General features: G+C 35.8%; 1 protein-coding gene across 2 annotated transcripts in view; it reads left to right on the top strand.

Annotated features, from left to right (window-relative positions):
- NCAM2 (neural cell adhesion molecule 2) overlaps positions 1–12,539 on the top strand; it is a 485,073-nt gene that overhangs the window by 275,126 nt on the left and 197,408 nt on the right. For both annotated transcript variants that reach the window (XM_036851505.1, XM_036851506.1), the window contains exons 4-5: positions 1,778–1,921; positions 8,653–8,790. In XM_036851505.1, coding sequence (XP_036707400.1) covers positions 1,778–1,921; positions 8,653–8,790 — 282 coding nt within the window. The remainder of the gene's footprint in view (positions 1–1,777; positions 1,922–8,652; positions 8,791–12,539) is intronic.

The raw sequence follows: 12,539 nt of genomic DNA on the forward strand, positions 1-12,539 counted from the left end.
TCTATTTTACCACAGTACATCTCTAAAATAAAATCGATAATAGATTATAGTGGATTATAAATACATAGATGGAGCCAATTCTGTTGGTTAAATAATATAGATGAAAATGTTTTAGTTTTTTGACACAATTAAGAATCTGTTGGGTAAATAGAAATCTGTACTTTATTTAGTGATATAAAATTTATTGGGAGTGCTTTTTTTCACTTTCAAAAAAGGATCATGACTAGAACAAATAAAATTACCTATGTGATAACAGTGACCAATCTAGAATGAGAGCTGGGGAAGGGTCAGCTGACAGGCTTTAGACAGAGTAAAAACTGAAAACTCATCTAATGAAGAATAATATCTAACCAGATTCTTCAACTCCAGGCATTTTTAGTAGCAAGGTTTTCTACACTTACACTTCATTTTACGACTTGTGATTGATTGCTTCCTACATTCCTTTCCAACTTCTCACTTTTAGGAATTGTTAACCTGTTTAGGAACACTGAAGCTCATCGACTCCCAGGGTTTGAAACCAGGCTCTATCACTTACACCTGTGGCCTTGAGCAATCGCATAACCTCTCTGTTTCAATTTCCTCGTCTATAAAATAGATATAATTGTAGTACCTACATCATACATAGAGTTGCTTTGAGGACTACATTAACTCATGCATAAAGTGCTTAGAACTTTGCCTTACAATTAATTTGTGGTAGTTAGCATTTCTACCAGTGAAAAATTATAAAACGTTTTAGAATACTAGCTCATAAGACATCTCTTCCTTATAGCTTTGTTTTTGTTATTCTAGAAATAGCATACGGGGAAAAAAGGAAGCAGTACCAGAGCAAGACTTCCTCTTAGATGAGTGGGGCAATCTGTTGGAGTACTGTTGCCCTCATTTTTCCTGATTTGACCTTTTTTTTCCCCCTCCTGTTAGTTTCTAAGCTCCTCAAGGAAAGATGTTTTACTTATTTATATGACCATTTACTGTACCAATTTCATAAATAACAAAGAATTAAGTTGAAATAATCATTTCATAGACTAGTATCTGGAAAGAAGTGTCCTTTGAAATGATACAAAGGAAGATCCCTAGTGCTTTATTTGTGAAGGTAAAAAAAATTGTTTCTTCTTAGCAAGAGCAATGAATTACTTTTGTGAAAATTTCTCATCAAGCATAAATATCCATATTCATGCATTCATTCAATACACTTATTGTATGTCTACTGCATGGCAGACAATATTCTAATTCCTAAAGACATTAGTGACTAAAACAGAAAATATCACTGGCCACTTGGTGCTAACATTTTAGTGGGTAGAGACAGACAAAAAATAAGCTAAAACTAATGCTTAAATGCTAGATATATGCTATAGAATTCTATAGGAAAGAAATTAAGTTTAGAGACGTAGGGAGATGGCTATTTTGTATGTGGAGGTTGGGCAGAAATTTGAAGGAATTTAAGAGAGTGCAAATGCCCCAGAATGAGAACAAATCTGGAGTGTTCAAGGAACTGCCCGAAGCAGCAACTAGGAGGAGAGAAGAAAAACTGGGATCAGAATTGTGGGGCAGACTCCAGTTCATACAGGACCTAGTGTGGCATTGTAAGGACTTTGGATTTTATTCTCAGTGAGATGGAATTTATTGGGTAGGAGAATTAGATTATCTGGTTTAAGGTTTTAAAGGATCTAGATTTACCTAATTATTTTATTACAGCATCAATAAACATGGATTCTGAAATATGCTATTGGGAGAAATAAGCAATAATACTTGTATGGTTTGTTTTACTTTCTTGATGCAGAAAAACTCACTTTCAGAGAAGTCGTATCTCCTCAAGAGTTCAAACAAGGAGAGAATGCAGAAGTGGTTTGCCGAGTCAGCAGTTCGCCTGCACCTGTTGTCAGCTGGTTGTATCATAATGAGGAAGTCACCGCTATTTCCGACAGTTAGTATTTTGGTAACTCTCTAAGTTATATGTTCTAACAATACTGCAATTTTTTAAAAGACTGAATCTACCTGAGTAAATATAGCAACTAGATTGTTTGACCCTAAACCTCAAACGACTGTTTTGAGAACCCCAAAGCTCTAAACTAGAGGTTGGCAAACTATGGCCCTCAGGCTAAATTCAGCTCCTCTGCTGCTTTTCTAAGGTGTTATGAAAATTCAGCCAAACCCAATTGTTACATATTGTCTATGGCTACTTTGGGAACAAAGCTGAACAGCTGTGACACAGATGGTTTGTCCTACAAAGCCTACAATAGTTATTTTTTGGAGCTTACAGAAAAAAGTTTGCTGACTCCTGCTCTAGATCAAGAAAAAATTATATACAAACAGTTCAAGGATACCAAACAAATAAAGGAATCAATCCTGGTCTATTGAAATTCTGCATATTATAATTCAAACGTAATCCCATGGGTTTATTATGTGTAAACTTATAATAATATCTATATGAATCCTACTTATTTTTCTGTCACTGTTCTTTCAAAGATACCTACATATTCTAAATATTATGATAAGAAGAATATGGATAATAGAAAGAAGAGTACATTCATTTCAATTGTCTTCATGATTTTGATTCAGACTGAGCTAAAATTCCAGAATAAAATGACATCTGAAATTGATGCATGATTTGCTTACATTATGCTACTTTATCATTGTGAATTGGGAGCATTTTCGATTTAGAATGTTTTTCATTGCACTTGCATTGCAGAGAGGTACAAAATAACTGAATCTTTTAAAATACTTTCTATCTTGGATGATTTTGTTTTGTGTTTCTAAGAGATGAAACTTCTACAACATAAAGGAGAGAAAGCAGAGAGTTTCTGTTTTTGAATATGTACAGAGAACGTATCATGATCATGATAGTAAATTTGTTTTTAACTTTGAGAGAATTTTTCTGGACTTGGCATTTTCACTGCTTGTCAGTTATTGACTAAAACTCTGTTTTCTATTATAGTAAGTTAATGAGATATAATACTTTATTTCCAGATAACTGCTTTAGATTTTACTAATAAATTTCATGAGTAAATTGTGCAGTATATTTTCTGCTTTCTTCCCCTCAATAATAAAGAAAAAGCAATTCTTTCATAGCAGTTAAATGACAATGTCTAAACACTTTCAGATTACCTAATCTTAGGCTTCAAGTGTACATCTGGTTTACTGTAAACCATAATTACAAGATGGTTTTGAAATGAGTTTTATTTATTTATTTATGGCTGTGTTGGGTCTTCGTTTCTGTGCGAGGGCTTTCTCTAGTTGCGGCAAGCGGGGTCCACTCTTCATCGCAGTGCGCGGGCCTCTCACTGTCGCGGCCTCTCTTGTTGCGGTGCACAGGCTCCAAGCGTGTAGGCTCAGTAGTTGTGGCTCACGTGCCCAGCTGCTCTGTGGCATGTGGGATCTTCCCAGACCAGGGCTCGAACCCGTGTCCCCTGCATTGGCAGGCAGATTCTCAACCACTGCGCCACCAGGGAAGCCCGAGTTTCATTTTTGAAAAGACAGTTAAATCGATGCTGACTGTAGGCCTCTGGGCAGAGAGTGTGAGCAGCAGGGACTGGCAAGGTCTTGACTGAACGGGCCCAGGGCACCGATCAGCATCTCCATCTTCCCAGAGCAGGTGATCCCTCCAGTTAAGTAGCCAGATGGAATTCAAGCCTAAAGACAGTTCATTCATTGGCATCCATGGACACTGGAGGTTGCCCTATAATATCTACTTTTTGTAATTTATTTGGGGATAAAATCTAATGATAGTCTGATAAAAAAAAAAAAAACAGTTAAATCCTCAAAGCAAACACTCATGGTCAAGTACAGTGCTGATGGAGGAGTGATGCTTCTGTGCTACAGTTTTCCCAGCATCCCAGGATGAAATGCTGTGAAGCTGGAATTCCATTAAGGCTCTACTCTTTCCTTGTCCCTAAAGCCTCAAACAGCTTTTCTAACTGCTCTGTACCTAATTCGGATTCTTCATCTGTAAACAGTAAATTACTATATGCATTTTGAACAATGGTTTGAGTTTTAAGTAAGATAGGCTCATAAATATTTGTTAAGTGAATGAATAAAATATTTGACTATATATCGGATTCTCAATAAATAACATTTATTTTTCTTGTTCCTTCTCATTGGGTTTTTAATTCACGGGAATCAGTTAAACATAGAAACTTAACGCTGAGTTGCAGGGAAGGCAAAATAGAATTTTTTAAAAAGGATGTAAAATTTGTTCTGACTTTGGGATGTAAAGGATGTAGGGGAATTGAGAAGATGAACAAACTTTTCTAACCTTCTAATATTTGAGACACTTGCCACATACTTCATTATCAAACACTTTTTACATTCATAACAGATTTATAAGAAGTAATATTCTTCAGATTTTTATACCTTATGTGATCCTTTCATTAAAACTAATGAAATAAGATTAGGTTTACAACCATGAAAGGAACATATATGGGGATTTAGAATAATGCAGTGTGTACAGATAACTTTCTGAAGCCTTAGTGTGGCACAGGAATAAAGTTTAAAGTCTCCATATGAAACAATGAAGGTTTGGAAATGTCCATCTTATTAACCATGCTTTTGGTAGCAGCTGTGTGACAAATATGCAGAATTAATGTTCCCACAGACTACTCAAAGTGGAGGTTTACCATGCTGTTTGTTGAAAGGAAATCCATATGCTAAAGAATCCAAGTATTTAGGGAGTAAAGGTGACATTTTGTTATAAAAGTTGAATATCCTGACTTTAGTCTCAACCCTGATGGAAAGATATGCTATTGCAGTTGCCCATTCTACCTCAGCCATTTTGAAAGTTATCTCTGAAACTTCCTAAATGTTTTGAGCATTTTCTAATGAAGTACCCTTTTGGCATCAAAAACTATGGATAAAATCTTCTTGTTCAATAAAATTTGTATGAAATCTACTTCCAGTATAAAAAGTCATTCAACAATTATTGAACATTTAGTATATTTCATCTAGTGTACTAGAAGGTGGTGATTCATGGTTAAAATGATGAACAAGTCCACCACCCTCAACATATTAATAATCTAGTGGAAAAAATCAATCAATGAAAACGAGGTATGTTGAGGTATATGATAAGGAAAGTGCAGTGATAGAAGATGATAAAGAAAGAGCACCTGAACTAGTTAGGTCAGAGGAGAGGGTTCAAGGTGCCTGCTGAGAGAGAAAAGCAACCTTTAAAGATGAAAAGGGATTAGCCAGCTAGAGAATGGTGGGGACCTTTCAAGAGGAGAGGACACCGTATGCAATGGCCCAGAGGTGAAAGCATGAGTGGCACGTTTCAGAAACTGAATTAAGTTCATTATAACTAGAATTTATGAATAAGTACAACTAGAATACTTATAATAACTAGGATTTGTAAATAAAGACTAATAAGAAAGGATACTGGAAAAGAAGGTTGAGCCAAGTCAATATGGCCTTGACATCTCTATTGAGAAGTTTAGAATCTATCCAAAGGTGACATCACTAAAGGGTTTTAATTAAGGCAGTGACATGATCTAATATGTATTGAGAAGGATATCAGTGCTTCAGTGAGGAGAATGAATTGGATGAGAGTCAAGGCCAAGCTCCAGGCAATGGGAACAGTTCAAATCCAAATGAAATAATTGCTGAGGGAAAAGTAGATTCTAGACTAAGAAATGATAAAGGGAGAAGTGATAGGATATGGGTTTGATTGGATATGCACACTGAGAGAGATGGAGAAGTCAGAGATGACTCAAGGAATTTGCCTTGGGCAACTAGCTCAATGTAAAGACCTGTGAAGACAGAACTGGAGAGTACCCTATGAGAAATTTCAGGTGGAGCTAGTGAGCCAAATTTTAAACATGCTGAGATTGAAGTATTTACAGCCCTTCTAAGTTCATACATCTGGTTGACTCTTGCACAATTCTGGACTCACAGGAATCATCTGGTCTGAAGAAAAATTGTGAATCATCAAAATATAAGTTGAAGGCATAGGAGTAGATGAGGCAAACCATTCAGTGGCTGTGGAATCAGAAGAAAAGGGGACTTAGAAAATAACCTGCTTAAAGAAACGTAAAGCAGACACCTTATTGTGTATTATTTGATTTCATTTATTTTCTTACTGCAATAATGAAAATGTGGATATCTGTAAAACTGAGATAAATAGATCATCTCTAATAGTTAAATAGTTCCAATATCCATAGTTATGTGTGATTGATTGAAACAGTGCTTTCTTCAAATGCTTTTTATAAATACATATTAAAATGCTCTTTGGTTTGAGAGTTTGCTAACATCATTCCATGGACTTTACACATATACTTAGAATTTTTAGTTAAGGATGATACATATTTTAGTGAGTTAGAAAGTATAATATTACAATGATTTCATTATGACTCGTTGCATCCCTCTTTAAATTTGAACTTTTTAATTCATACAGTTGACCCATGAACAACACGGGGGTTAGGGTGCCGACTCGACATGCAGTCAAAAATTAAAATATAATTTATAGTTGGTCCTCCTTATCCGAGGTTCCTCCATATCTGTGGTTCAGTTCTGCATCCTCAGATTCAGTCAACTTCGGACTGTGTAGTACTGTATTTACTATTGAAAAAGATTCCCATATAAGTGGATCTGCACAGTTCAAACCCGTGTTGTTCAAGGGTCAATTGTAATTGCTGCTCATTCTAATTTCCAGCAACACACTTGAATAGAGTTTTTTTACATTTACTTTGAAATATCATGCATTTTTAAGAGTTCTGAGTTACTCCAGGACTTACTATAAGTTACATTTCTTGCAGATTGCCTTTCTTTCTCTCCAGTTTCTTCTTTGATGAGAAAATTTACCAGGGGAAGCATCTGCATAAACATTTTTGTATCTCTTCTTAGAATCACCCAAAAGGTGAAATAAATATTTTGGGAAAGTTTATACTTCCTGGGCTGAAAATTATGTATCTGTAGCCTTGTAACTGGTATTTTCTTTCGGAGGTAGCCTCAGAATCTACACATTTCCATTCCTTATTAACTATCTCTTAGACAATCAATAACCACATGCTTACCTATTTTAATGACCTTCTATAGTCTGATAACTTCCTTATTTGTATTTAAAGCCCAAACTTCTACTTTGACTTAAGGAATTGCTGTGAAAAATGAACCCCAAATGCGAATGGCTTAATGTCATAGCAATTTATTTCTCACTCAGGCAAAGTCCAATTGACAGCAGGGGGAGAGGCAGGATTCTACCTTTCCATCCATCCAGTGATCCAGGTTGAGGGGGGCTGGACCATTTCCTCATGTGGCTTCTGTGTTTGCCCTAATACCTCTATTAAGCCAGCAGATAGGGGAAGAGTAATAAATACTGGAACAGTTCCAAAAAGTAGCTTTAACAGTAGATATCCAGAGGTGGGTACCTTAAATTAATGACATTTCTACCTTACCAAAAGTCCCAAAGGGGTCAAGGATGTTTTCTCTTATTCATCAATGTATCCAAGTACAGTACCTAGCAAACAGATGATGTTTGATGATATCTATGGATGAATTGATTAATGAAATTTAGGATATTACATTTATAACATGTTTCAAAATAGAACTGGATATGAGAACATTCTTTACTTGATAGGAAGGGGCAAGGTGTTAAGACTGCAACGATATTGTGATGATTAAAAACTAAGGCCAGGGGCTTCCCTGGTGGCGCAGTGGTTGAGAATCTGCCTGCTAATGCAGGGGACACGGGTTCGAGCCCTGGTCTGGGAAGATCCCACATGCCGCGGAGCAACTAAGCCCGTGTGCCACAACTGCTGAGCCTGCGCGTCTGGAGCCTGTGCTCCGCAACAAGAGAGGCCACGACAGTGAAAGGCCCGCGCACCGCGATGAAGAGTGGCCCCCACTTGCCACAACTAGAGAAAGCCCTCGCACAGAAATGAAGACCCAACACAGCCATAAATAAATAAATTAAAAAAAAAAAACAAAAACAAAAACAAAAAAACTAAGGCCAGGCATTATGGAAAATACTGTCAGGCTGAGACGCTACTTAGGCTAGCCAGGTTATTTTCAGCAATCAGCTAATGCATGCCCTATAACAGCTTATTTTTATATTTATGCATTTGCATATACTCACACATAAAATGGAATCGAGATAAAATTAATGAAGTCTAATCTGTTCCTTCCTAAAATGGATTATCTTGCATTTAGAAAAAAAATCTTTCAAATAAATCTGAGATATGACCATTTTATATGCCCTCTACATGACTTGAATATTATTATATATTTTAGCTGCCTCCTCAGGGTATGTGCAATTATTAATTTAATTATTGTGTGAGGAAGGATATTCAATCAATTTTCTAACCCTTTTCCTTACTCAAGTTGCTACATATTTGCAGTCAAAATGTCTTTGTGTCTGCTATATCTGATGTCTCGGCTTTGTTCTTTTGTGTATCATTTCTGCATTCAAAGTACCAAGGGCAAAATAATACCCTAACCGTTTTATGTGGAAATAAAATCTTGAATGTATTTTTGAAAAAGATGTGTAACCAGGCAGTGTAGAATGGAAAAATTGAAGTCATGAAATTATATTTTACTTTCAAATTTGAATTTGTTGATGAAAAGTTTGATAGTGTCAGACAAGTGCCATATTTTAACGCTTAGCAATTTAAAGCATGCTGGACTCTGCCTTCAATTACTGATACCATTTCCTCCCCTTTGCTTACCTTACAGATCGGTTTGCTATCTTAGCCAACAATAATCTGCAGATTCTCAACATCAATAAAAGTGATGAAGGTATATACAGGTGTGAAGGAAGAGTGGAGGCTAGGGGAGAAATTGACTTCCGTGATATCATCGTTATTGTTAATGGTAAGCAGATAATAATTAGTATGTATCTTTTTGTTGCATTTAGCAATATGTTTATTAAAAGGGCAACCATGTAAACTCAGCACTCAAGACTTTCTTAATAAACCTCTTCTATACCTAGAGGAAATCTCCTCAGCTTTAGGGTAGCATCTGCTACATTGTATTACAGCCTCAAGGGCAGGATCTGTGACTTATTTAACACTGTCATCCTCTTTTACAAAGAGTCTATAAGGGAGTAGTTGCCTTTTTCTGGCTTTGTAGTTGTTGAAAGAATGTCAAATGAAATACAGTAAAGAATGATACTAGATTTTACTTTTAAATTACATTAATTACTTGCTTCAACTACTCTAATTAACAGTATTTGCAGGTTTTACCAAATTAAATAATTGAATACATAGTTACCCTTTGAAATATTAACGGACGTTAATAACTAAGTTTATGACATCAAGATGACCTCTTTTCCTCCAAATTTGGCTTCTTTACTCTATTGTATGCCTGGGTTAACATGACATTCTGTGAGGCGGAAGATAGATTAATGTTATCCTAGTTATCTCCACTTTGGTAATCTAATGTGTCACCAAGATGTACACTGTATTTCTTTAACATCTATCAAATATACTCTATTTTCTCTACCATGCTTTCCATGAGTGCTACCCTTTCCAATTCTTTTTTGTATTTTTCTTGTGTGGCTGCAAGTTGTTTGTTTCCTCTACTCTCAATTTCACAATTCCAACTTTCTGTCCTATCAACCTTTCAACACTTAAAATTGTCAGTGTTTCCCATTACCTTCAAGACAAAATAAAAACCACTCTTCATGGTATAGTAAGTCTTTTATGATCATCAGCTACCTTCTCTAACCATCCGCTCATAGGTAGCCCATGCTTCAGCCATATGGAAATGCTAGTAGTAACACTACACAAATGCACTTTGACTTTTTTCTTCTGTTTTAAAATAAATTAGAGATAACCATAATCACAGGATTCTAGAAGCAGAATGTAATTTGTTCTTTCTGGAATAGACAAAATATGAATTTAAAGAGTTAGCCATGAGTTTTCTATCAGTAAGGGCTGGGCAGGGGAGACATAAATCAGTGTCTTCTTCCATATCCTATGCACCTCCCACCATGAGCTATCTCTCCAATTTCTTGAAGAGACTGGAGAACAACACCAGGAATAGCATATAGATCTAAAAGAGTTATTTGGTTTTTCCTTTCCTGGAGTGAAGGTATTTTAACCACAAAATTCATGCTGAAATGTAAAGAGAATATTAAATCACTGAGAATTTTTTTCTCTCCTTCTCTAAGTCTATAATTAATTGGGATTTGTGGATAACATAATGGAATAGACCAGATGGTTATTAGGCAGGTTGATAGAAACTGCACATGCTCATGGGTGAGTCCAAAGTGCCAGGCCTTCTCAGAAAAGACTTTCAGAGCCTTTTTTTGGTGTGCAGAATCTGGTAGTTATCGAGTGCTATCATCGATGGAAGTTTTGACCTTCAGCCCAAGAGGAAGATTTCAGTGCATGAAGAATAGGTTTAAATATGGAGATGAGTACTATGTTTGTAACTGTATCTATATATCTATATCTATTTTTAATATCTATAAGTATTTCTAATATCTTTCCCTCTTTATTATGTACAATAAACAAAGGTAACTTACAGTGGCTATTTAGTTTCTTAAGTATTGACTTAACCATCTACTGTCCTTTGTTTCCGAAAGAATTTAAGGTAGGAAATCTACGTGTATTTGTCACAGCAGGACCTTGTGCTCAGTATGCTCTTGTGAAATGTGGGTTATAATATTAGTTAATAATATAAGTTTTTTAAAAGGACTAAGTTTATAGGAAGCAGTATATAAATATGTACTATGCTGTATGTTATATATGTATGTATATGTAAAATTATGCATATATTTTTACACTAAAACATTAATTTGAGTCTGATGTGAAAAAGGAAACGTCATCTGGCAGATGTAGCATATTAAGCCTTTATTATCCATTCTGCTATTGTAATTTCTACTTTAATATAGTTATAACATGTTCTATCTCCACACTAGATTATCTGTGAGTGTTTAAATGTGATTACATTTTTCTTAAAGGAAGGATTATTTGGGTATGAGTGGGTTCAGTTAACAAAGTTTGAATCTTCAAGTCTATCATGATCTGCATTCAATCTGGTATATTTATCTCTATGTCTATACTTATTATTTTGGGGTTCATAAGGAGATAAACACTGGAATGTGTTCTTCTGTGCAACTCACATCAATCATGTATGTAATATCCTGTTGTGACTGCATCACACTGACCTCCAAAGCAAATCATCCTCCTTCCACTCCCACTTTTCCTCTAACAGAATCAATTATATGTCCTAATCTGACCTTCTTTACTAGAACACTGCTTTATCTCCACTTCTTCTTATTAGTCACATTTCCCTTTTATGGTCACAAACTCCCATATCTTAGAATTCCTGGAACCAATTTCTTCAAAATAACAGTGTTCACAAAATCAACCATTGATTTATTCCCCTTTCTGGATGATGCAGTTGGACCCTGTCAAAGGAATGCATTGACTAATGCCACCAGACAGCTGTGCTTTTCTCTCACATTTTGCCTTTACTTCAGTCAGAAAAATCATGCTCTCCAGTCTTATTGACTCTTGCCCTGCTTACCTACTCCTTTTAAATCTTGAGCCCTCTCTAAAAGTATCTTTTATTATTTACCTCCTACAAAACCTCTTGCAGATTTTCAATGAAAACTTTGAGGTTGCAAAAATTAATAATAAAATAAAAGCACCAACTTTACCCACATTATCTTATTTTTCTTCAGTTACAATATTTGACTTATTACATGCTTTTCTCCCCAAGTTATAATGCATACCTCTCTCTATTTGCTACTAATTTTATTCTTGCTAATTTGGACTTCATCATGGACCTTTTCAACTCCTTTCATCTCTAAGTATATTGAAGTCCCAACCAAATACTCCTGTCAAATGTTTCTTCACATTCACTGCTTTCTTGCCAAGTCCTGGCTCTGGAAGAAGCTCTTCTTTTTTCCATTGTTTGCTCTTTGCAACTTTTCCCTCACATTTCCTTTCTTCCAATGCATAGTCTATTTTTTCAACAATTAGTTAAAAGGTATCCTTGCTAGTTTATAGTACCAGCCATACCAAATGTTAAGGATCTTTTTTTTCCCTTAACTCCCTCTATGAATTTCTTACGATATTTCTCAATGCCTGTGTATAGTTTTTCACAAATCTTTATCTCCCCTCCCTTTAAGACGTTATAGATCACTGCTCATTGCCATGTGAAGTGTGGTGCCTCCAGTGCAAGGCTTATGCATCTCCACCCAATTGATGATATGACTTGCTCTGGCCATTGGCATATAAGCAAACATGATATACACTATGGCTGAAATTAAGCTTCGAGAAGAATCACATATTACTTCTCTTGCACTTTCCTCCTGCCATGAAACTAGCATGGCCCTAACAGAGACTTCTCCTTTACCTTGGGCATCATGGAGAAGACACGTGGAGCAGAGTCACAGCTGATCTGCAGGTGCAAACACAGAACATAAATAAGAAGTAAAACACATTTTTAAGCCCTGAGATTTTAGAGTTATTTGTTATCACAGAAAAGCAGACAAATTCAATGCCAGTGGCTTTTTCTTACTTAAGGAATTTAAATGCTGTCTGACCCAGGAATACAGCTGAAATTACTTCCCTGAGTGTGTCTCAGACATCTTATAATCCCACTTT

This window comes from Balaenoptera musculus, chromosome 4 (assembly GCF_009873245.2).
Source record: "Balaenoptera musculus isolate JJ_BM4_2016_0621 chromosome 4, mBalMus1.pri.v3, whole genome shotgun sequence".
NCBI lineage: Eukaryota > Metazoa > Chordata > Mammalia > Artiodactyla > Balaenopteridae > Balaenoptera > Balaenoptera musculus.